Source organism: Protomyctophum parallelum, assembly GCF_964188405.1.
Source record: "Protomyctophum parallelum genome assembly, chromosome: 4".
NCBI classification, from domain to species: domain Eukaryota; kingdom Metazoa; phylum Chordata; class Actinopteri; order Myctophiformes; family Myctophidae; genus Protomyctophum; species Protomyctophum parallelum.
In genome coordinates, this window is record NC_139700.1 from 33175346 (window position 1) to 33201232 (window position 25887).

General features: G+C 41.0%; 2 protein-coding genes across 2 annotated transcripts; both read right to left on the reverse strand.

The window, feature by feature from the left end:
• Positions 1-531: 531 nt before the first annotated feature.
• Positions 532-5185, reverse strand: LOC310857650 (troponin I, slow skeletal muscle-like). The gene is made up of 6 exons (XM_083763415.1): positions 5158-5185; positions 4818-4859; positions 4583-4714; positions 2001-2090; positions 1719-1892; positions 532-806 (listed from the first exon to the last, which is right to left on the reverse strand). The coding sequence occupies exons 1-6, from the start codon at positions 5170-5172 to the stop codon at positions 720-722; spliced, it is 540 nt and encodes a 179-aa protein (XP_083619541.1). The 5' UTR covers positions 5173-5185; the 3' UTR covers positions 532-719.
• A 4247-nt stretch (positions 5186-9432) lies between these two features.
• On the reverse strand, positions 9433-18884 carry LOC310857651 (troponin I, slow skeletal muscle-like). Its single transcript, XM_083763416.1, has 8 exons — positions 18794-18884; positions 16714-16745; positions 14380-14421; positions 14148-14279; positions 13214-13303; positions 11042-11203; positions 10381-10489; positions 9433-9937 (listed from the first exon to the last, which is right to left on the reverse strand). The coding sequence occupies exons 4-7, from the start codon at positions 14271-14273 to the stop codon at positions 10403-10405; spliced, it is 465 nt and encodes a 154-aa protein (XP_083619542.1). The 5' UTR covers positions 14274-14279; positions 14380-14421; positions 16714-16745; positions 18794-18884; the 3' UTR covers positions 9433-9937; positions 10381-10402.
• Positions 18885-25887: the final 7003 nt, after the last annotated feature.

Genomic DNA, 25887 nt, shown 5'->3' on the forward strand with positions numbered 1-25887 from the left:
CATGTAGTGTCGAGTCACCTCACCTTGGTATCACAGTCGAATATCTGCTCTAGTAAACCTTAGTTGAAATACTTCTCAACCACCACAATACTGTACATACTGTATACAGTAGTTACAGTATGTAATTTTAACAGCAGAGGCTTGGCGTGAGTCCATCATTAACGTCAATGATGGAATGGCAGAGCCTTATTTGGTGCTCACATCAGCCTCACAACTTTACGGTTGTGAAACAAGGCACTGAGCATGCTGTGTTGGTGTCCAGTAAAGGAGAGTGATTGTGTGTGTGTGTGTGTGTGTGTGTGTGTGTGTGTGTGTGTGTGTGTGTGTGTGTGTGTGTGCATGCGTGCGTGCGTGCGTGCGTGCGTGCGTGCGTGCGTGCGTGCGTGCGTGTACCATTATATTATAAAGAAGCAGGCAAGTCAGGATATCAATAGGAACAAATAAAAGAAGGAAAAAAACCCACTCCATATCCCAAGGCAATTGTTTTTAATCATACTGTATAGCTTAACTCCACTTTTCATCACGCTAAACTGTAGATATGATCGAGGTATGGTGTTCAATAAAACACTACACATACAGCAGATTTGCTACCTTTGTGCATTGTCTGCTGACCTTTTGTCAATTATAATTGTTTAGGCTCTGTTCATTGAGAAACTTTCCATAACGAATATACTGTATGCTTGTGTCCATATTGGGCTTGTTGTTCGTGAAACATGGATCTATTGTCCAGCATTAAACAGCTTCTTCCTGCCTTCCATCCCAGACATGGCCTCCACATTCTTGCGCCAGTCCGTCACCTCCTCTTTCTGTTCATGAGAAGGAAAAAATATGTTTTAAGTAGCCCAATTAGCCCATGGGGACTACATTCTATACAGTACCATAACCACAACTCTACATACTTCGTTGTCCCCTCCTTTTTTCTACCAAATCTCTTTGTCTACTGTTTGCCTATTCTCACATAATGTTTGCCTGTTATGACTTGCCGTGAATAGGGATGCTAGGGGCGCCCGAGCTTAGTGGGTGGACTGGCTGTCTGTCTGGTAATCAGAAAGATCACCGGGTACCATCCCGTCCCGCCCAGTATGTGCTGACGTGTCGAGACACGTTCTATTATTTGTTTTTATCCCACGATTTTGTAACCCATTTTTCACCCGGTGCCTTTGCCTAAGCTGTAATCATGTGCGCTACTCTCCCTCTGCCAACCTGTGGAGAGCCCCAAACTGAGCTCAGGCGTGCTTCAATGCATGAAGAATAAGCAGGCCGCTTCTTATCACTTGACGGGGAGTTTCCCTGGTACTACTAGCGTGTGGAAGGAACACGTTATTCCAACCAGTTCTTTCACCTCCATCAGGTGCCCGGCTGACCAGGGGCAGGCAGTATAGAGACGAGGATTACTGCATATTTTTGTGAGGGTACCTACAGTACCTAATGTAGGGGACAAACTCCACACAGAAAGGCCCTTTCGCCCACCCCACATAGGGTAGGGGTGCTGCTGACGTGGAGGAGAGAAGGCGGGGAATGTGGGAATCGAACCCGGGACCCTCAAGCTGTGAGGCAACAGCGCTACCGAATGCACCACCGCGCCCCTCCGTGTCGAGACACTTAACCCCTAACATCGCGTCTGATCACTCAGCTCGGTCAAGCTGAAACTACATTTCCCACAGGACTAATAAAGGTCCACCTGCTTGGGTTCATGTAGTTTAATACTGTAGCCTCACCTTCTCCTCTTCCTTCTTCACAGTCTTGAGGTTGGCCTTGAAGTCTACAGATTCTTTAACCTTGGCTGTCAAAAGAGCTCCCAGCAGGCCATCGGCTGACATCTTCACTCTCTTCAGAGCAGGTCGATTCATCGTGCCCTTTAGCTCACCGATCTTCTGAGTCAAATTCTCGATCTTTGTGAAATTGAATAATAACATGTTATTTATATATTTTTTCCCTTGAATTTACAACATGCACATGATACATTAATAACCAAGTAAATATATTATAACTTAATGTACCTCCTTGTTGTTCTTTGTCACTTTGAGGTCAGTATCATAGCGCTCTTCGTCTACCACATCGATCCTTTGGTGCAATTCCTTACACAGAGCCTGGGATTAGAGAAGATCGTAGGACAAGTCAAGTTGTTATGCTAGATTGCAGTGGCCTCTAAGTGACGTCCACAACATTAGGGCTTGCAGTTGGTGTCAGAACTATGCGATCAGAGACAATATGTAACCCTGACCTGGAGCTGCTTTGCGTCACGTTGAGACCATAATCTACCGCGGTAATTCTCCAATATCTTTGTATGTGTTGTGTATGTACCACCGGATGCAAGGGCAGCCAGTGCAGCTAGCCAGATCGCAGACTGTGTACACCGCCATCTTCATAACAAGCCTGACGCACCTATGCTGGTACTGGGTGATCTTAATCACTGCCCACTCGATAAAATACTTGCCTGGCTTCCAACAACATGTAAAGTGTCCCACGAGAAAAAACAACACTCTGGATAAATGCTTTAGTAACATCAGGGGGGCTTATACAGCCAGAGCTATGGCTCCACTAGCCTCTGATCACTCTGATCGGATCACCTCTGATCATATGACTGTATATCTCACCCCCACATATAAGTCAGTATTTAAATCTAGTAAACCAGTCACAAAAACTGTCCATGTGTGGTCTGGTGATGCAGTGGAGGAGTTGAAGGGGTGCTTCCTCTGTACAGACTGGGATGTCTTCCTTCAAGATGCAGATCAATTTAGCCACAGAGTCAATAATTAGGGCCCCAAATCACACCTTAGAAAGCATGAGTGTCTATTTCAAACACAAAGTGTTTTTTCACTGGAGTCAGTCAGTTTTACTGGCTGTCATAATTTCACCCCCTTCCTATCTAAGTATTGGACAGTATTAGGATGTTGATATTGATTTTGTAATCATGGAATTTCGTATTCGTCATTAGGGCCCAAAATCATACCCTAGAAAGCACGAGTGTCTACAGTATTTCAAACACATAAAGTGTTTTAGGTATTATAATACTTGACATTAATATAAGATTTATAATGTGTTATGATTTATCATTATTTACTTATGTACTTATATATATAATTATAAATGTTTATGAGAAAATGACATTGTCTTATAAGAATTTTTATAATGGAATACATAGCAAGTTATGAAGTACTATAATAATTGATATTATAATTCATTATAATAAAGTTTATAATGTGTTATGATTAATCTTATAAAGTATAATGATTATTTTTCAGTGCTTATAAATATAATTATACATGTTTATGAGAAGATTATAATATCTTATAAGTGTGTTCATATGCGTTATAAACGTGGGATGCATATAGCAAGTGTTACCGAAATTGTTTGTTAATGTAGAAATCGCATCACTAGTTCCACGATTCCGTGCATATGCAAATTGATGTGGATCTAGTGAGCTAGAGTTAGGGAGAATCCTCAGTTAGGATTCTCTCCAGGGATTTGATTTTGACCACATTGGAAGTTAATGCTAGTCATTATTCTCTTGTGGACATAGAAATTTTCCAGTTTTATGGCACCGTATATGTGCCTAAACGATAACTGAAATAGACGATGCCATGCAGGAGTTCATTCCTCCGCACATGTTTTCAGTAAAAAAAAGCACACATTCCATCCGGTCCTGTTGCTTTGTTAGTCTGCATAGCTTTAAACACCTTAGTAACAGAACCTGAGTCTATTATTATCCTGACATCATCATCACTACATGGTAGAGCATTTAATACATCACAGCATTCTTTGACAGTATCAGTCTCAAAACGCATGAAGAATTCATTTAACTCATTTGCCCTTGTGCTCTCATTCTGAGCAGCCATGGGCTTCCTAGTGGGTTCCATGTTGGTCATCTTCCTAATAGAGTCTCATAGTCTCTTGATGTTGGAGTTAGCCAACTGCTGCTCTGCACGCTCTTCATGCTGCCTTCTGGATTCCCTCAGCTGTTGATTGAGGTTCTTTTCCGCAGCCCTCATAGCTACTGTGTCCCCTGTCCTAAAGGCTGCCTACTTTCGCCTAATGCAGTTCTTTATTCCCCTTGTGATATAGGGTTTATTGTTTGGATATTTTGTAATAGTTTTCTGGGGTATAATTGAATCCACACAGAAGGTAAGCAGTTAAGGGTGAATACAAAAGGAATTTCAACATCAATTAGATGGGGAGGGGTGAAATTATGACAGGCAGTTGCTCCTGTCGAAGTTGCCCCCAGTGAAAAAAACTCTGTATTTCAAATAGACACTAGTGCTTTCTAGGGTATGATTTGGGGCCCTAAAGATGATTAGAAAATCAATATCAACATCTTAACAATTACAGTATACCCATGGTTTCTAGGGAATAGGGATAAACAACTGTAGCTGCTTATAAACAAGGTGATATAAAGAATAAGCTTCTGATGTCTTGTAGGTAGCTATGGTTAAGAATGTCAGCTAAACATCTAAAATGTACACGGCCACAAATACTATCTCTTATGCTTTTGATAGCTTTATGTATGTACATGTTTTCTTTGTTGTTTTTTGTATATATGGAGCATTTGAAACGGTTTGTCAGTTGTCTTCCATGCACATACCTGAAGGTCCTGCAAAGACAAACCAGACAGCTGAAGTGCAGGTACTCTTTCACTCAGAGTTGTCGATCTCTCTAGGCGCTTCTCTTCCTTCTCCGTCTCCCACATAACAACTGCCTTTTTCAGCAGCTTTGTCTGAAATGATGATTCAAATATGACTTTTTGTTACGATATTTGTGCTTAACCGACAAAGCTGATGTGAATGTTTGAGCTGCCCAAAGGGCAGCAGACGAAATACCTTCAGAGCCAGTCTGCGAGATGCAGCGATCTTCGGTTTTCTCTTTACAAAGAAACAGAGGACAAGAATTTAAAGAAAAACCAAACATGGTTTCATGAAATAGTTCATAATCTTTCAACTTGCTTTCTACATGACGTTTCTCCAGTTAAGCTTATAGTTGCATTGCATTTACATAACTTACAGGTCTGTGGTTGAATTTCAGCAACAAAAAAATAAAAACATTTTGGAGGGGAAAGAAGAAAAACAAAACAAAACAGAATTAGTATTGGCATAAGAAATCTGATCTGATGAATGAAAGGTAATTCATTTCCTAAATAATTTCCTAAATGTTAATCATAACGTACCCCTCAGACATGCTTGAAAGTCTGTATTCTGAAATAAAGAAAAACAATTCACTTACACCAAAGTAAAAAGATAAAGATAAGATGGTCCAGTTAGCATTTTCAAAATGTGTGGTTTATTTAAAATCATAAACGTTACATTAAAGGGATATTCAGTGATTTCACTTAATTCAAATATTTTTTGTATTATTATTATTATTTACAAATTGGTATTTCTCTTACAAGTAGCCTACAGTCAAAGTCATGGTCCCTGATTGAGTGAGGCAGTTAAGAGATTTGAGAAATCCGAGACATGGTATGGTAACATGCTGATACTAATCCTTGACATTAACAGCAGTTACTGTACATGCATGAGTGACACGTTCTCTTGGGCAGTGCCACTTCATTATGTAGCAATGAAAATGGGTCTAGGACCTAGATAACAATAACTCTAGGTGAATATTTTGTAAACTATTGACTGTAACGACGATGATATTGACTGTAACGACGTTATACAGTAATAATATACAATATATGAAATAGTTCAAGGTGATATTTAGTTGTTTTGGGGTATTTGACACTGTAACTTTGCACATACGTACATGAAGGTTTTTCTATGCTTTTAATGTATCCTAACTATTAGGACCAGTGGATTCCATTAGTAAGTCACCTGAAGAGCAGTTACACAGTAAAGTGTTAAAGAAAACCTAAATTAATTAATCCTAAATGTAAATTGTCCGAAATAAGCAGACAAGTAATTGTCTTATTTATTGTGTGAGAGATCGTACATTTTCTAACATTAGGTGTTCATTCTGTACTGTTGGCTGTACAAAGCACCTGTTAATAATCAAAAGCCATTACCCCTGTCCCCTAGATTCCACAACTCCTAAAATGTGTGTATCTCAAAGCCACAACCCTTAAAACCTTTCATAAACATCATGACAGATAAATAAACATACCTTTCTGGTCTCCTCTGGAGAAAGAAATAGCTGACAAGGTGTGCAGTCCGTGACAACAAACACTGGATACACAAGGATACACAGGATAAGTAAAGTAAAGTTTTATGGCTTATATGGCCTTCTGTGAGTGGCTCACTAAAATAGATCCCTCTTTCCTGACAGTCAGTGTATAGCATCAAAGCACATTTGTATCATGGCATCCCCCCAATGCAGAGTTTTGCTCTGTACACACCCATTGCTCAATGCTTGGGGGGGGGGGGGGGGGGGGTAGGAAGAGTGGAGGCTTCTATGCTGTGTGTGACCGAACAGCCATAAACATAGACACATACTGTACCATAAGTTATGCCTGAGGGCGAGAAGCTACTGGCCATATATGGAGCATGTATTGAGTGTACAGGGTTTGATGAGGTCAGATCAACATATGGAATGTCAGAACAGGTCAGCTCCATATATGGAGATCTAAGGCCTGTTGAGAACTCTAGTTTTTGCTGGCTGCCGGGCGCGGCTGCACTAATAACTTTGGGGCAGGCCCGTCTAGAGTTTAAATGGACAGGTATCAGTCAAAAGGGAGATATCAAAGAGGAAGGATGGATGGGGAAGGATCAACATATGGAATGTCAGAACATTTCTAATGGAGAGGACATCCAACCTTCTGTGTTTCGACACTTAACCACAACACTCTCCAGTTGGCGTGTCAGCAGTGATTGGTCAAGTCACTGCCCCTCTCCTCCAGGCTTCCAGCTATAGACGAATCCGTGGATGGCGGCGCCCCGGTGCGCCCCGGGAGCACCGCGGTGAGGGCCACACCCGGCCAACAGGGAAGTTCGCATCCTGTCGATCCGTCCACATGTCCTTTCTCTCCTGCCAGAACCAACAGAAGGCTCTCTCTGCCTTGTGTGTTCTTGTACTGCAGGCACTGAGAGGTCTCTATGACTATGGTTTGCTTCCTCCTATGTCTCACCTCGGCAGCATTTTAGATAGGCAGGGCGGAACAGAGAACGATGTCACAGCTAGAATAGGTAAAGCTAGAGCAGCCTTCATCATCCTGAAGAACATCTGGTCCTCTAAACAGATAGCCTTGACAACCAAAGTGCAGATCTTCAATTCCAACGTCAAATCCATACTGCTCTACGGTTCAGAGACGTGGAGGACGACTAAGAGGACCTTGCAAAGGATCCAGACATTTATTAACAGCTGTCTGATGCGCATTTTCAAGATCTGGTGGCCAAACAAAATCAGAAGTGAAGAACTCTGGAGGAAAGGGAGTCAGGAACCAGTGGAGAAACAGATCCTAAGGAGAAAGTGGGGATGGATTGGCCACACCCTGAGGAAACCGGCAGCTAGCACAACGCGCCAGGCACTGACTTGGAACCCCCAGGGGAAGCGGAAGAGAGGGCGGGACACTGAGGCGGAGCTGAAGAGACAGGGAATCAGCTGAGGAGAGGCGGAAAGGAAGAGTTGGATGGAGAAGAGTCGTTGATGGCCTATGCTCCACTGGGAGCGACGGGCTTAAGTAAGTAATGTCTCACCAGACTGTGCATCTGTGCATGCGTCCATCCTTGTCCACACTTGGCATTCCTCTGGTGTATTTGAGTCAAGGAAGCCTTCTCTGAGTCTGTGTCACTCTCATTGTTGTTGTCTCCACCAGGTCGAAGGCATGGGGAGAGAGTATTTTTGCACTCCGTCCGTCCATCTGTGTGCACGTCCGTCCGTCCGTCTGCGTACAGCTAATCTCCGGCACTGTTGGCCCAGGCGATGCCAAACTGCGCACATACACTCCCTGGATGCCAACGATGAACCTCTGCCCCAAATTTTCCACAATGGCCTGTTATAGCGCCACCATGAGGCCGATTTTAGCAAAACACATTTCTTTATATTACTCATACAGATTTTATCCATACATCGCGCAAATCGCTATACCCTATCTCCACAGTCATGTGATCCGCTTCCCCATATTCCATCCCCAATCGCTAAGATTGCCTTCCAAAGTTTGCAGGATTTGTCCATTTCCAACAAAATGCCTCAAATCATTAGCATAGCTTGCGATTTCCATGACATTATGCACACCCATCCCCATTAGGCAGAGGAAGAAATGCCACATCTGCCAGTTATAACACATTTCTGTACATTACTCGTACATATTTTATCCATACATCACGCAAATCGGTATACACCATATTCCATCCCGATTGCCTAAGATTGCCTTCCAAACTTGCAGGATTGGAACAAAATGCCTCAAATCAACACAGCCTGTGATTTCCTTGAAATTATGCACATTGCACACACATAAATGTTTACACCTATAACTGCACCAATCTGTGTACAACTTTGTATGTGCACTACTACACATTATGAATACACTGTTACATGTTATATACTTTTTCATATAATACTCCTACACATTTTGTCCAAACATAACAAATGCTATTATCCTGGTGGAGACCTGTGCCCCGAGGGGCACTTTTTCTAGTTGTCGTTGAATCTGTCCTAGTCGAGTTTCTCTTCCTCCCCTCCTCTCGGGAGACTCTGGTGGTATTGCTCATGTGTACGTTCTGTAGCTTGCTTGGTGCCCTCTTGCGAGTGCTGCAACAGGGGTTGCTGGGCCCTGTTACCCGCCAGTCTTTCCTGGAGGTCAGCTGTCTCTCCAGCGTCACCGACCTTCCTCGGTTTCCATTCAGACTTTCCTGGAAATCACTGGTTGACGGTTGTCCAGGGAATAATACCCTGGGATAATACCCAGGGAATAATATTGATGACATCAGGGTTCTTCATATATGGGCTTAATTGCGACAGCAGGTCGCATTTACTATGATATGAACCCTGATTTACTATCATCCCTGATGATGTCATAGTGATGTCACGAGACCAGCACTGGGGCTTTCCCCATGGGGATTTTGAGTGACGGAAAACGCCCCATATATGGGGATTATGAGTGTCGAAAAAACGCAAGACTCCATAGTTAACAACAGTAAGGTGTGAATAAAGTACAATATATTACATTTACACTTAATACATTTGGGGCATTTAGCTGTGGACACTATCCAGATGTAAGACAAGCTTACATTTCTAGATTATTAGCTTCGTATTCTTTATTAAAATAAAGTATATGATGCAGAGGTGGTGTGATGATAAATCTATGAAAACTCGGGTGGAAAACTCATACAGTATGTCCAAAAAACTTTTCAGGAAATTTCATATTGAAAAACATCAAAAGTAGCACATCAACAAGCTCAAAAGGTGCCACACTTCGAGCTTACAGATCTGCTGCTTTTGCTACTTTTGTGTGACGCTATATTATGATCAAGTAGGCCTGTAGGGCATTAATAAACACAAACATGACATTTTCCATTATTTTTTAATCTGGAACTGAGTATTGAATACATGATACAAATCTAAATTGCCAAAGAAACCATCATTTCCATAATACAGAATCAGCATTTGTGTGCAGATAATGGCATCATACAGAATAATTGTGTTTAAAGCAAACTGTTTACATGTACATTACAAATGACAGGATTATCTGTATGATATGGATATTGCACTTTCATACAAAAAAAATATATCACTGTCCTCTTAGAAACAAATATATACAATATTTTGTTTACTGTATTAAGTTCTTACTTAAACTACCACCAAAAACAACTTAAGATTATTTGTATTTTCTCGTCCTATACAAACCCAAGGTTTGCCATTTGACTGTTTTTGTTTGTTTGTTTGTTTATTTGTTTGAAACACTCACATAATTCCTCCAGGAGACATTTTGTACATTTTATCATGGCTAACCTACGCAATTTATTTCACCTCTGTTGGAGACTTCCGTCCGTGAGTCTTAGAAACAAATCTGTAATAAAGAGTAGAAAGAAAATGTAAGGTACCAATAGTAGGACTCCATGACACCCGAGAGTCATCTAGGTCAGGGCTCCAATAGTCAATTCAACATAACCATTTAATCAATCATAATTATAATAGATTCAGGGAATCCCTTTAGACACAATGCTGTAATAAACACATTGTTAACGTCATTGACTGTCTTCCATCCTACTTTTGTAGAAGCTCAACTTTTCAATTGGTCATACTTATCTACAGATAATGTTCAGTTGAATATAATATGACACACAATGCACATTGAAAATGTTGTATCTTTAAAGTAGCATAAATGTATTGACCATGAAGTCCATAGGGCTAATCAGACTAATCATCCCTAGAGACATTCTAGTGCAGGTTCTACTATAGGTATGCATGTGCATACTGCAATGTAGATCAATGAAGATAATTCTGATATACCTTGTGTGGCGTCATTATATATCTAGTTTCCAGCATTAAACATCTTCTTCCTGCCATCCATACCAGCCATGGCATCCACATTCTTACGCCAATCAGTCACCTCCTCTTTCTGAAATCGAGACACAGTTCATCGATGTTGACCATTTGACAACATTTCAAATTTGTTAAACTAGCTGATCTACATCTACACGTTGTGAGCTTGTAGATAGGCTATTTGAAATATTTTAAAATGTAAAATTCAAGATACAAAAATAATTCAAATAGGTTTAGTCATAAGGGGTAACTCGGAATGCTAGATAGGGCCAGTGTAGTGTGAAAGAGAAAAAAAAGACCATTACTGTTTCAAAAGTCATCAACAAACTATGCTTTAAAAATGGTCAAACATTGGATAAATTGTCAAATATTGCCTAATAATTAAAGTATATATGTATACATACATATATATATATATATACACCACATTAATAAGTAAGTAATCACATTAACCCATTATTTTGGGCTATATATATATAATATATATATGTGATTACATATCAATGTGGTTAATTTATAGTCTGTAATGCAACATGCCGCTTGCTGAGAAGATCAATTGGCAATCAACAGTGTTTTTACATTAGACATTAGTTATCAGTAACTGCTCCAGCCAGTAACTTTACTGTACCTTCTCCTCCACCTTCTTGTGTGTCTTTAGATTCATCTTGAAGTCAGTTTTTGAGGACACTTCAGGGACAGTAACGTCATCTTGCTTAGGCTTCTTCACCCTCTTCAGGTTTGGTCTCTTGGCTCCCTTCAACTCAAAGACTTTCGCAGCAAGTGTCTGAATCTGTGCATCAAACATCAAGTTAAATCATCAAACATGTTTGGCCTCAGTTCCCCCTTTCCCTGAGTTCTGAAAACAAGTATCCACCGCCTTTACATGACCTAGAAAACTGCAATAGAAAACCATTGCTAGCATTATGATACTAATGAATGATAACCCACTTTTTGAAGAATATAACCTTACAATTGGAGTGAAAGGTTTGTAGTTAATGCCTCTTAATTCTCAGTTTAAGAACTCCAGTTTTGATGCCAATATGTTCAAAATAAAACAGCATAGTAGCAAATAAGTATTGCTTGCTATTAGGGATGCACAATATAATCGGTAGCATATTCGGATCAGATTATTCTCAAAATTATCCAGATCGGTTTTCACCAGCGTCTAGTCTAAACTCTAAAGTGTCTAGTACCTCTAGTATAGAACAAAAGCCAAATCAAATATGATGTAAAATCTTAAGTAAAAATAAACATTACATATAATTTGTCTACTCATCTTATTCAGTAGTGAAAACAGACACTTGGAAAAGAGTATAGGCTATTTATTGATTGATTGAATACTTTATTAACAGGCTTTGGGCCAAGCCCCTAGGCTTGTTTCAATTGTGGTCCTCTGTATAATATTGGAATCGGTCAGAATCGGTATCGGCAGATATGACCCTGCAAACTTACTTGACTTAGTCAAATCACTTTATTTATATAGTCTTAAATCTCCAACTTGTTAGCGAATAAAATATTTTGAATTTTTGATTAATACTGTACAGTATGTATGCTAAATTTAGACCCTGTGGCCCAGGCCGTAGCGTAACGGTCTGGGCACCGGACTGGTGATCCAGTCGTGGTGTGCCGCGGGTTCGACTCCCGGACCCGACACGGCCTTTACCGCATGTCATCCCCCCATCTCTCTCCCGTTTCCTGTCAGCCTACTTTCTATCCCTTAAAAAATCAATAAAGGCGTAAGCCGCAAAAAATATCTTAAAAAAAAACAAAAAAACAAAAAAAACTAGAAAAAGTGCCCTTCCGGGCACAGGTCTCCACCAGGTTATCCACAGATCCGTGCAGTTAGAGGTAAAAACACTTTTCGGCCAGTTATAGCGCCACCTTGAGGCTGAGTTGAAATTGTTCATGTGGCATTTCGTCCTCGGCCTAGTGGGAATGTGGGTGCACAATTTCACGGAAATCACGCGATGTGTTCATGATTTGCAGCATTTTGTTTGAAACTGAGCACTCCTGTGAACTTTGGAAGCCAATCTTAACCAATCAGGATGGAGTCTGATAAATCTGAAAGACCCGTTTCATTGAATGGCTGTAGAGAGACTGTGTACCAATTTGCGTGATGTTTGGACAAAATCTGTAGGTGTACTGTGCAAAAACTTGTTTTGCACAAAGCGGCCTCCTGGTGGCGCTATAACAGGCCGTTCTGGAAAGTTTGGGGCAGAGGTTCATGGTTGGCATCCAGGGAGTGTGTGTGCAAAATATGGCATCGAAAAACTTGTTTTGCACAAAGCGGCCTCCTGGTGGCGCTATAACAGGCCGTTCTGGAAAGTTTGGGGCAGAGGTTCATGGTTGGCATCCAGGGAGTGTGTGTGCAAAATATGGCATCGACCGGGTTAACGGTGGCCGAGATTAGCTGGTCACGGACACACGGACACACAAACGGACGGACGGAGTGCAAAACATACTCTCCCCACATGCCTTCGGCCTGGTGGAGACAATTAGACCCTGTGTTCGAGTAGGAGCATAGTGGTTGACAATTGGTATTGTCTGAAGGTCAAATCTCCCATGTGGGCAGAGGAGATATTGTGCAAGCTAAGATGATCACCGATAGAAATGTCATCTCCCACCTGGGAAACATACAGAGATAACAAAACAACCGTTTCTGTCCAGGCGAGGGATAACTCCCGAGATTGTGTGTGTGTGTGTGTGTGTGTGTGTGTGGCGGGGTGGGGGGGGGGGACAAACTAAAGAACAAGTGAACAGTAATTGGCAGTAGTTTTTGCTCAAGTTCAATTTAACATACCTCCTTGTCATTTTTCTGCACCTTAGCTTCCATGTCGTATCTTGCATCATCTGCTTCATCACTCTTTTTAATCAGGTCTTTGCAGAGTACCTTGAAAGAAAAAAAATATAATGAAGTAAATCCCCCCCGCCTCTCAATTTTTAATAAAATAGATAAATCAGTTATTTTATTAAAAGTGATTTAAAAAATGTAAATTAAACGTGTAAATGGTGGTGTAAAGTAACTAAGTACATTTACTCAGGTTTTTCTTTTACTTTACTTGAGTATTTAACTTTAACTTTACTCAATACTTGATTACTTCCTGGGAACTCATCGGTAAAAAAGGAAAGAACAGCACCCTCAGCTGTTTGTTTCCTTTGCATTTACCTCTGGGGTCGCCGCCCAATAGAATGTGGATAACACGATGTTGGCCCGTTTGGTCAGCCCTCTACTGGTATGTTTTCATTCCCACTAACAACTATGTATACACGTTCTGAATGACCCTGCCGACAGATTCAGTAGCGCAGCTCGGAGTCAGTTCTTGAGAGATTACCTCAGAGGAAAATGTTGTACTTTTACAAATGTTTAACTTTAGTTACTAGTTACTTTGTAGCTAGACTTTGTAGCTACCTTGTAGCTCACAACATGTGATGTGTTGTGAGCTTGTAGATCAGCTATTTTCAAAAGATTTTTTTATAAATGTTATACATATGATAACTTGTGAAATGGGTCATTCTGCATAATGAGTACTTTACTTTTGGTACTCTAATGTAATTTTTGATGCTGTTACGACAATACTTTACTCAAGCACATTTTGAATACCAAACTTGTACTTGTAAGACTATTTTTTTACAATAGGGTATTGATACTTTTACTTAAGTAAAAAGAAGAAAAAATAGTACTTCTTCCATCACTGGTTGCATGCCTAGTTGAGTGGTACGACCAGGTACGTTACCTGGAGCTGTTCCAGAGCCAGGCCGGTCAGCTTGAGCGGAGGCACTCTCTCATCCAGAGTGCTCTCTTTGGCCCGTTTCCTCTCAACCTCTTCGTCCACCAGCATGGACGCTGCTTTCTTCAGCATTTTAGTCTGAAAGTTGGACAAGCCTCATTGATGAGCAAGAGTCCTTTTTCAAAGACATCTCAGACATTTATGGTTAATAGACATTTACAAAAAATGTGAGGCCTACCTTCAAATGCAATCGGCGCGTGGCCGAATATACCGGCTTTTTCTGGGATAGACAGAGAAATGTTATATTCTCAATGTGTAATGATGTCTATAGACATTTGTCTTGACCTTAACAACATTTTCAATAATAAAAAAAAATAAGGAAAGGTCCTACAACATGAGATTAAACTTCCAAAAAAATGTTGCTGTTTTTTGCGCTCCCCTATGTGTTTTCTATCCCCACAGATACGCAATTTTGAACAATCAGGCTTTTTGGCTTTTATGGAAATTGCTCTCAGGAACAGCTCAACTGATTTGGTCGTACGTGTGATGTCATCTGTATCACCCTACTTTGTATAATATCTCCCCCTCTTCAGTCTTCAGTTCCAAATTTGCATTGCCACTTTGTTTACAATGTCCGCCATTGTTGATTTTCCAAGTTGGCATTGGAATAGAAACAAGCCTGGTTCATCTAGCATCAGTATTATAATGATAATTATATTACTAAATTACTATAATTATAATGTCTCAAAGATAAAAATAATTTGCATATCAGCGCCCCCACCACCTCAGGACATTGTGGTACTGCAGCTAAGACTTGGACTGGTTATATCAGTGGTGGTGATTTAGGCTCAAACCATTAGAAATAAGTTTGAGGGACATAAACAATATAATATTAAATATTGAAAACAGTTTTAAAATGCATGTTGTTCCTTTAAAAGAGTCCAAAGTATTGTTTGTAAAATGTACATTGTGTACTGTTTTTACTCACCGGTCTTCATCAGCAACACAGGACACAAAAGGAAAAGTGATATATGATATTACAGTAGTTGACTTAATTCACACATACAGTATGCTATGCATGATAATTGATCTTCACTCCCTAACGCCAAAGCAATATTTGGTTGGCAACCAACATAACATTTGGTTCTTCCAGGTGTTTCAAAACGCCACTGAGCGACTTCCATTGAAATGAATAACAGGGGACGGGGCTGTTGCTCCCGGTCCACTCTCTCTATCCTTTATAGCTGGGGGGGAAATCATCAAGATTGTGCAATTGGTGACAGGTTTTTGGAATGGTGTTAGGTATGGGCATAAGGTTTTCAAAACCCATCGCAAACGAGTTGGGCTCGGCCCCTAGTGGTCTGTTTGCAATGAATCCAGTATTAGTTGCGACTGTAGGTTGCAGATTACTCAGTCAGGCCCAAAACATTGTGTTTATTGTCATGATGTGTCACAACTCGAGTTGGCTTTGTCCGCAGCGTAAACGTCTTTAAATAAATACTTTTTGAAAAGTCTATGAGGAAAAAAAACTAGGAATTCTTTACCGGGTCTCTCGAGGGGGCGGGATTTCGACGCTCTATAGGTCGAAACATGTTTGTTTAATAAAGATTCTTCTCCTCTTTTAAATATTTTGAGTGCCCGGATCTCCGTCTTTTATAGACCTACTACTAATATTGGATTCATTGCAAACAGACCACTAGGGGCGAGCCCAACTTCAACTTGTTTGCGATGGTTTTTGAAAACCATATGCCCATCATAGATATAAAAAAATAGATGCCTCATTGGCTGCTGCAGTTAATTGGAGCCATGTGTGTCGAAGGAGGGGCAGAACAATTTACACTGGGAAGGAAGTGCGCCAGAAGTGTGGAAGGCACGTTAAGTCATGCTGCCACTCAAGTGATTACTGGCCAATCACAGCGCATCTTTTCCGGGACTTATCAGACCCGAACATGCGCTCTGTGACGCACGCTCATGCTTCCGCAGTGCTTCGCAAGGAATCCCCGAAAACTTTGCCTCCCTTGAGCACATACGCTCCAGAGCAGGGCGTCTCCGTCTACCGTTATATGTCTATGGCTGAAGGTATTTGGCTGAAGGCACGCTGCGTTGCTGCCCAAGTGACGTCACTCATGCCACTCCTGCATGTCTCTCGCTGCCACTCAAGTGACTATTGGCCAATCACAGCGCGACTTTTCCGGGACTTCTGTGACGCACGTGGAAGCTTGACAAGCTTCCGCTCATGCTTCTGCTATGCTTCGCAAGGAATCTCGGGAAAATTGTGCCTTCAATTTTGACACGCGCCCCAGAGTTGGAAGAGGCGTCTACCTTTTTATGTCTATGATGCCCATACCTAACACCATGCCATAAATCTAAAACTCAGCACCAAGTGCATGATTTTCACGAATTCCCTTCCAGCTATTTTAACTCTATGAATGCAACAAAGTTCAATGCAAGGCAACATCGTCAGTGGAGCACCCTTCGTTGATTAAAAAGGGGACATTCTCTGCATTGACGCTGACGCGACGCCCGATGGCTGCAGTGGAGCTTTGGCATAAGGGGAGTGTTAACGTTATACTCACCCCTCAGACATGGCTGTAGTTTACGTCCCTGTAGACAAAATGGGTATAGCTTGTCAAAATGTCACTTTGACTTTTCAGTCTCTTTTAACAAAACTTAACAAAGAGTAAAATAAGTCATGTACAATAGACCTTTTTCTGGGTCAGTAATCATCAACAACTTAATTTGATTTAGTTGGTATGGCACCCTCATAGGTATGGCACAACCATACCGTTATAGCCTGATCCAACCCTGCAAGCCCTCCTGCTCGCTCAGATCAGCTAACACAGGGAACGCTTCACACGTCCCAGACTAGCTGGCTCCCAAACTATGGAATGAACTCCCCATTGCCCTAGCCTCGATGACCTTGCAGGCTTATGCAAAGGCTAAAAGATTAGATAGAATGTTATGTAGACAGATGCCAGTTCATTATTGACCTGGCATCCTGTGTAGTGTTTATAATTTCAATGTACAGATCATTGTACAACTTTGGATATTACTGTTTAGACTGGTGATACGTTCTCGGGTTACTAGATGACTATTTATATGCATTTGATGCATTACCTTGTGTAAATCACTCTGGATTAACCCATTAAAAAACCAGGAAAGCATCTGTGATACTTTAGATTTTAACCACTTTAACCATTATTTCATACTTTGGCTATTCAAAAATAGCAGATATACAAGCTCATAGAGCTATATCTGCTAACATTTTGAACTCAAATCGTTACTTCTGGGGGTCCCTTGAACAAAATATTTTGTAATGGCAATCCACAGTCAAATACATAGTCTGTATATATTTTGACCTTGACCTTGACATATAGAAGTTTGAGAACCACTGATACAGCATACATAGGTTCCTCTGAAAACTGTTGGAATTTAGAAGACATTTTGTAGAATCGGGCTCAGGTCTGCTAAAATGCATGAATTGTAAATTGTAAATTTTTAGGCTCCTTAAGGGTTTTGGACAGCTTTCAATGTCTGTACAAAATTGCATAACACTTCCTGGGTTATCAAAGGTCAAGGTGAACTGTTGCATGGCCATATTTCAGAAGGTCTACATCGTTTGCACACTAGTGGCCATTGGCCAAGATAACTAACAGCTGTGATACCAGAGAAACCAAAACCGCTAGCTACTGAACTTTCTATTGATCAGTCATTAGGAAAATATTGTGAATTTAAATGGTAGAACTGATTATAATTGATTATGTTTCAGCCAAAATAAAGTTATGAAACTGAATGACATATGCCAACTGCCATGTCTTGAAGTTAAATGTAGGAGAACTTGAAGCTTGGTGTATCATTTATTGTCTATACCGTATAATCCACAAATACTACTACTATACTCGATTAATCATATAAAATAGTCGGATCTGTATGAATTTAATCTTTGTGAAATTAGGGTTTTCATGAAGCATTGAATCATTACTGACAGAATCATAATCAAATAAAATTGTTTACATCCACCTTGTTTACATCCCTATCTGTCTGTCTGTCTGTCTGTCTGTCTGTCTATGCTTTGCTATGACAAGGTGTCGATGTACTCAAAGTTGCGATAAGACAGCAGATAACTTCAGTTAGTCTGTAGCCTTGCTCTCCATGAAAGAGGTTGACAGTTCATGCAAGCAAAGCCATCATCACCAATCATCCCCACATTTCAGCTAAACCCAGTGGGTCAAGTGGCCACTCTACAGTACAATGCAGAGTCTAAAGCCTCAGCTTACATTTCCTTGCTCGGGGGGTAAAAGAGATCACCCAGACATGTCAGAGCAGTCGAAAGCCACAGTACCTTATTATTTTAAGTCAATTTAAAAACGCAGCAGGGGAATAGCAGGGATGGTCTTACACGAATACAAGCAGCTGTAGCCGTGTCACGGCCACCATGGTGACATAAAAGTTGTTAATCCCCATGTAATAGCACAGCATTTGTCCCAGTCAAACACAGATGTACTGTAGAGGCAAGCACTCAAGAAACTGGACTGTTCCCTTGTTCCAAGGTCTTGTAATATATGACGGTTAAATGTTGATTGACTTTTATATTCATATAATAAATACCTTCATCTGTCATGAAGCAGGTTGATTATTGTATTAAGACTTACCTTAGAGGTGAGAGAAATAGGAGGTAGAGAAACAGTGTCACTGCAGGGAATAAAGGAAAAGTCAATTTTAATGAATGATGAATTCACAACTGCATATGATTGGCTTGCTAAAATAGCCTCCCATATCACGCTGACGCTTCACTATTTTAATTGCCCTCGACTCGTGGTCCATGTTTTTCTTATGGGTCCACAGCCGACACTGCACTCACCCACACAACACACGGCCACACACACACACACACACACACACACACACACACACACACTATATATATATATACTGTATGTTCTCAAAGCCTTTGAGATTATTTTTTCTAATTGTGTACCATGATGCTGTTGTGTGTATTGTTCTACACATTCTACAGAGTTATATTCTACAGTCACATTACACAACTACTGTATGGCTTAAAAGATCATGTGGTGTTGTTGATAAAGTATGGAGCAGCAGTGCCTGACATGCCACACCAAGGTTCATGTTACTTTTATTAGTACCATACCGGAGATTAAATCTGTTGTGCACATAGTCCGCAATATAGTTAAAAGCAAGACATTACACCAGTACGATTTACAATAAATATTAATACTTTAAAGCAAGAATCATCATCATAATATCAAGAACAGTATTCAAGTATAAGTACTCCTGTGAAGGTCATGACAAAGTACTTAACACACACACACACACACACACACACACACACACACACACACACACACACACACACACACACACACACACACACACACACACACACACACACACACACACACACAAGTTTATCATCTGTTGATAGCTTTGTTTAGTTGTGCAATGACTACCTCACCACCTGTCTTATGTATGTATCATTTTGACAGTGTCTGTGCAAAACCCATAGCTTGCTTTGAACAGCTTTTCATAGACGCTAGGCTCTATACAGAGACAACTGGTTCACTAAACAATGTATCTATAAGTTCAAAATCATACAGCACAGATCCTGTTGGCAACAGTTGAGAGTTGAGACTTACATTTTATTTTTACATTCATGATTTGGATGAAGGCAACTCGTGGTATTTGAACTGGGACATGTGTTTCCATCACGCTCAGGCATTCAAATGCACCCCATTGGACTTTGGTCAGGTTACACAGATGTAGATATAAGTCTGCCTTAATGTCTTGATTTAGAGGACGACTTCACCCATGTTCAACCTATCTTCATGGTCCTCAAGGGCTGTGGACACTTCAGAAACACGCCTAGCAGTGACAGCATTGTTAGGGGTGGTCCATTATAGCATGCAAACTTGCATGTTGTTGTTGCATAGAAACCATTTTGGTATTCAGACAGCCAGCAATGAGTAAAACGCTCCCAAAAATGTTTTGTCTCTGTGACACATCTAGAGGCCACAATCTGCATTTAGTCAGGGAATATTATCAGTAGGCTTATAATGTCAAATCTGGGAATACATTTCTTACCAAGAACTTTCTTCACCAATGTGCTTGTAAAGGTGTCTACTAACATATCCCACATTGATTTTTTTTTTTTTTTTTTTTAACTATAATTTTTATCCCACGATTTTGCAACCCACTTTTTTCACCCAGTGTCAATTATCTAATGTAATCATGGGCGCTACACTTCCTCTGCCAACCTGGGGGGGGGGGTCAGCGGACTGACCTCATTCTTCTATGCATGGGGAGTCCAAGCTGCTTCTTTTCAACTGACAGAGGGGAGTTTCCCCGGCCGGACGTAGCGTGTGGAAGGAACACGTTATTCCGACCAGTTCCTTTCCCCTCCATCAGGCGCCCCGGGTATGGGCACTGATGACGCGGAGGAGGGAACACAGTGCCCACAGTGTCCCCAGCGGGAATGTTCTAAATTTCATTATGCTTTAAGTAGCATGTGACGTGTCAAACTAGGGGGCTTTCATGATTCTGAATCCATTCCAAGCATTAGTTTTGCACGAAAAACACTCCTTGGGCTAAAAACGGCCATAGCCGTCATCACAAATGTGATGAGGTCAACACATTTGGGCATATTTGGGCAAGTGGCTATGGCCAAACTAGGGGGGCTATGGCCAAACTAGGGGGTTTTCATGATTCTGAACCCATTCCAAGCATTCGTTTTGCATGAATTTAGCCCACTCCTTGGGCTAAATTCGGCCATAACCACATGCTCAAATGTGCCCTAATGTACACCCTAGTTTGACATATGCTACGTAACATTTTGCCTTATAATGGTTGTATGGTACCTCAACTTTCAGCAACAGTCAAAGATTATGTGGGATATGTTGGTGAAGAAAATTCTTGGTAAGAAATGTATTCTGACTATTCTCAGATTTTATTAATATCCTCTGATTAATTCAAAGATTATCCTAGAAGCTTTGTCATTGGTTGAAGAAAACCCCTGCAGAAATGACTAACCAATCTGGAAGTAGACAGGCAAATCAACCAATGACAAAGCTTCTAGGAAAATCTTTGAATGCAGATTGCGGCTCCTAGATGTGTCACAGAGACTACATTTTTGGGGAGTGTTTTTCCCATTGCTAGCTGTCAAAAGAAAAAAAAATGTACTGCAGCACAAGCCATAAGATACTTCATAGAAGCTAAAGTGTTGATTATCCGACTTTCTTTTAATACTTGGGACCATAATTTTCCCAAAAGAATATTATGACATGAGAAATTAGACTTTAAACTAGTGACTGGAAGCAAAAAGTATTCATGACCATGTTTATTAAGGTAATACAGTCTAGGTGAAGTTGGGCCCAAATACATGGACCTCTACCACAACAGGCCATTATATGAACTTTCAGGAAGTCAGGATTTCCTACTGGCTTCAGACACTATTGGCTTCACTGCCCCCCTGGGAGTGCCCTGTGTCCTGCATATATCATGATATCACTTTTTGTTAACCTCTGAACCCAAAATATAATACTTCCCGGTGTCAAAGGGATGTTTTGATTAATGTACTATATATTGTTTTCACTGACGATTTGTCGGTGGGAGACCTTTGAACGCTGTGATGGATGTACCATGATTTCTCCCCCATATAATTGGAATATATCATTTAAAAAAAACCCTATGCCACGGTTGTGGACTCTTTTTTTGTCAATTATTCTAAGGTATCTGGTATACTCTGGTATACTCTTCCTATTCTCTCATTTTTTGTATTGTATTGTAAGTATTTATTTCCTTAAAAAGTGTATTAATATAGTATTACATTTTTCTATAAGATTAACAGTATATACCATTAAAGATAAAGGTTTTCTCCTAAAGATACTAGGTACATTTGGACTTGATTACTTTTACTCTATTACACTTACTTGCATTCTTACATTTGGGGCTTTCTGCCGATGGTTATACAGTCCTTATCATTTGGAAGGTTAATATTAATATTCATAATTACATAATGTCCCTATCACTTTGTCTTGGCTGGATTTTAAGCCCAACCCACACCAAAGGGTTGGGTTGGGACAAAACTGATTTTAAGATTTAATTGCAAGGAGTTTAGTTGCATTGGTTTGTCACGACCCGACCCTTTGGCCTTTGGTGTGGTTTGGAGTGGACTTTTGTCCTTCTGTCCTACAGTAGATGGCAGCTGCTATCATTGATGTTAGGCTATTAGTTAAGAAGAACAGAAAACACTGGAGCCATGGATGCACCTGGGACGTATCCTCAATGATGTATCCCAAGGTCATCGGGGTTTCGGGTCTTGCAACATCATACCCCTCACGCAGGTGACCCAGCCGGGTTGATCAAGGTGGTCTTTACACGAGAACGGTGTTCATAGAAAACGGTGTTTGCTGGTGTCCCTTTAGACGAGAACGGTGTTTTCAGGAGGTGAAAACGCAACAAAGTGAAAACACCTTCCAGAGTGGAAATCTTTGGGAACGCCGTTTCCTCCCGTCTCCATGTAAACAGGCAAAACAGTGAATCCGCGAAACGTATGACATCATGGCTCACGTTGGCTCACAACGCATATATTTATTACATTGATGCAGAGCCATATATGTTGTTGTGGCGTGGAAGGACTAGGCTCTGTGGGTTGACTCCGGGACCCTCCTACGTCTCCAGCCAGGACCTGTGCGTTGCACCAGACTCCCAGCACCAGACACTTCATTCAGGAGCGGCGGATTCCTGATCCGCAATGGTTTCCGCAGGCTCCACCAGCAGGGGAACGGCGGCTCCACTTACGGCTTGAATGGCCCTCCTAAAGGCCTTACCGTGGGCTGTTGGGCCACAGGCTGGGGCGCCCATACTGCTCCCGGGTGCCGTCTACATTCCGGCTGTCACCCGTCTCTCCAGTGGTCACCAGACTATGCCCGGTTGTATATATATATACAGTATATATATATATACTATTTATAGTGCATATATATATATATACTGTAACTTAAACTTAATTTTAATCCCACGATTTTGCAACCCATTTTTTCACCCAGTGTCAATGATCTAATCATGTAATCCTGGGCGCTACACTTACTCTGCCTCTTTATGGTTGTTTTAATAACAACCATAAAAATATGAAAATGGATTTAGTTTTTGTAGGTACGGTTAAAAATGTACAGGATCCTGAAGTCAACCTATTTACAATCGCCAACATGCATTTTACAAACGTACTCATTTAAATGTGTCTACTGCTGCCCTCCAGTGACTGTCAGGTAATATGACACAGTGGTTTGAAGTGGGCAGTGGGCACTAGTGGTACAGTACAGGGCAGCACATGACTGCTAGTGTTTTCTCTAGGCCCTGTGTGCAACTGTGCATAACTGTAGTTCAGGTTCCTAACCCCTTGCATCTAAGTTTAAGAGTACCGTAACTAGTAATTGCTTACCAGGGTATTAGATGCAGTGCATGTATGCAGTGCATGTATCTAGTGCATGCATGCGTGCGTGCGTGAGTGAGTGCATGTGTGTGTGTGTGTGTGTGTGTGTGTGTGTGTGTGTGTGTGTGTGTGTGTGTGTGTGTGTGTGTGTGTGTGAGCGCATGAGTGTGTGCGCATGCGTGTGTGTGTGTGTGTGTGTGTGTGTGTGTGTGTGTGTGTGTGTGTGTGTGTGTGTGTGTGTGTGTGTGTGTGTGTGTGTGTGTGCGTGCAGGCGTGTAATATGTATGTGTGCAGTGGAACATACTGTATACGTGTAGGCCTACAGTATGTATATTAATAAAATTCACCATTTGATTCAATACATGTTACATTACAGTTTCCTATTACACACACCTGCTTATTCAGTTTATGTGGAGAAGAAGTTCATATTCTGTATGAAACTACCAATCAATGTGTGTGCATTATTTTCAAGATCATCAACCAGCTGGATTCAATCAGAAAGGTATTGTCCCCAGTGTAAATTATTCTGCCCCTCCTTCAACACACATCGCTCCAACGAACCGCAGCGGCCAATGAGGCATCTATTTTTAAATATATATGCCTCCCCTATCCACAAGGAGGAGCAGTGCACTAAAGCATTATGGAAATTGTAGTCCAGGAAGGAAGTGAGCCCAGTGTCGATGACATCAGAGACACTGGGCTCACTGGTAAAATCAAAAATATCTAAAACTACATATTACACGCATATTAACCCTTATTCCCTAACTTGAGTAAACTAAAGACCTGGAGGCGTGATCAATGCTCTTTGGCCACTCAGAATAGCCAAATGGCATTGAGCACGCCTCCAGGTCTTTAGTTTACTCAAGTTAGGGAATAAGACCTGGTACTTAAGACACGCAAAATACAGCCCTAGGAGTCTAGGGGATAGAATGGCACAGAGAATGAATTGAAAGATCCTTGGATAAGATGGAGGGGCCATACATGTGTGGTGAAAAGCATGTTTTCACAAGTTGCTCATCCATAGTAGGCGACATGCACACTAACACCTGCACTCAAACTAATGATGAATGATATCATGTGATCATTGTGTCATTCCACATTGAAGAGAGAGGGAGAGCGGGGAGAAATAAGCAAAAAGCAATAAGCAAAATTCTACACAATGTACACATACCATATTGAATTGAATGATTTCAATCCAGCATGCAGTTATTGAGGAGACACATCCTTGTCCCTCAGCCAGTTTTCACAACAGCCATGGCCATATGACACAATGACAATGTCAAGACAGAAGAACAGACTTTAGCTCACTAAGCCTGGTGAGTTACAGAACACAAACATATAAGGCTCAAAGCCTGCCTGGTGTGATATGTGGGCAGAAGTCACACTAAACTGCTACGATCCTTTAGCAGTTGTGAGTGCTCTAGATATTGTGTTATGTCTGTTAATCATAATGTATGTTTGAATTGATTTCACCCAGTGCAGTATGGGGGATACTTCCATAAGTTAAGACTGTGTAAACAAAAAGTTGGGGGTCAAAGTTCAGTTTCCTGGGTAAAGTATCAGCAGTGCATTTTTGTCACACTACATAAGGTAAGCACTGATCTGCATTAGTGGAGACACACTTTCTTTTAGAATTCATCGTACTGGACATTTATTACAATACTAGTTTATTACAATATAGAAGTTAGAGCACTTTTATGTCAGGTAATTATCAGCAGGCCAATATCCTCCTATTGAAATGTTGTTTTGAGAAATGTGGTAAATGTTAACATGTAGCAAGACTGCAAGACTTTATGCCTTTATAATAATCTTAAATACCTATATGAGATGTTGTATATTATGAAAGACTCTATAGCTTTTGTTTTGCACTGAATGTTGTATTGACGGAAGTTGTTAGATTTCCTATACTTGTCCCCACATGACTATTGTAATCCATTCTTGCAATTTAGTGCATAGATGTCATGAAACAGGAACAAGATCAAGGCAGAAATGGTTTAAAAGGAGATGGAAAACCCTCACCTCTCTTAGCAGAGTTTCACATGTAGACAACTCTGGGATGTGGGAGTCAGGTTCTTTTGAGAGTGACTCAAAAGGGGGCTTTGCCCCCCAGAAATGGGGGTGGGGTGGACGTGTGGTGCCCCAACTAAGTAGAGCAGAAGTAATCTTCACAATGGCTGAGTTGGATTTCTGCCTTGCAGTGACAGAACACACTGCAGGGTTTCGTACAGCTGAGGAGACTTATTGGTAAACTATTTTGGTTTTCCAGAAAGAAACTGAGGTAACTTTCTCATCTTCAACTAG

What these genes read in the sequence shown, in the direction of transcription:
- LOC310857650 (XM_083763415.1), bottom strand. An exon ending in CTCGCAGACTGGCTCTGAAG is followed by an intron (nt 4,715 to 4,817) that starts GTATTTCGTCTG and finishes TCATCATTTCAG; the next exon opens with ACAAAGCTGCTGAAAAAGGC. An exon ending in TGAAGAAGGAAGAGGAGAAG is followed by an intron (nt 807 to 1,718) that starts GTGAGGCTACAG and finishes TCTCATGAACAG; the next exon opens with AAAGAGGAGGTGACGGACTG.
- LOC310857651 (XM_083763416.1), bottom strand. Translation starts at nt 14,273, where the DNA reads ATGCTGAAGAAAGCAGCGTCCATGCTGGTGGACGAAGAGGTTGAGAGG. An exon ending in TGCAGAAAAATGACAAGGAG is followed by an intron (nt 11,204 to 13,213) that starts GTATGTTAAATT and finishes TTTGATGCACAG; the next exon opens with ATTCAGACACTTGCTGCGAA. An exon ending in ACAAGAAGGTGGAGGAGAAG is followed by an intron (nt 10,490 to 11,041) that starts GTACAGTAAAGT and finishes TCTCGATTTCAG; the next exon opens with AAAGAGGAGGTGACTGATTG.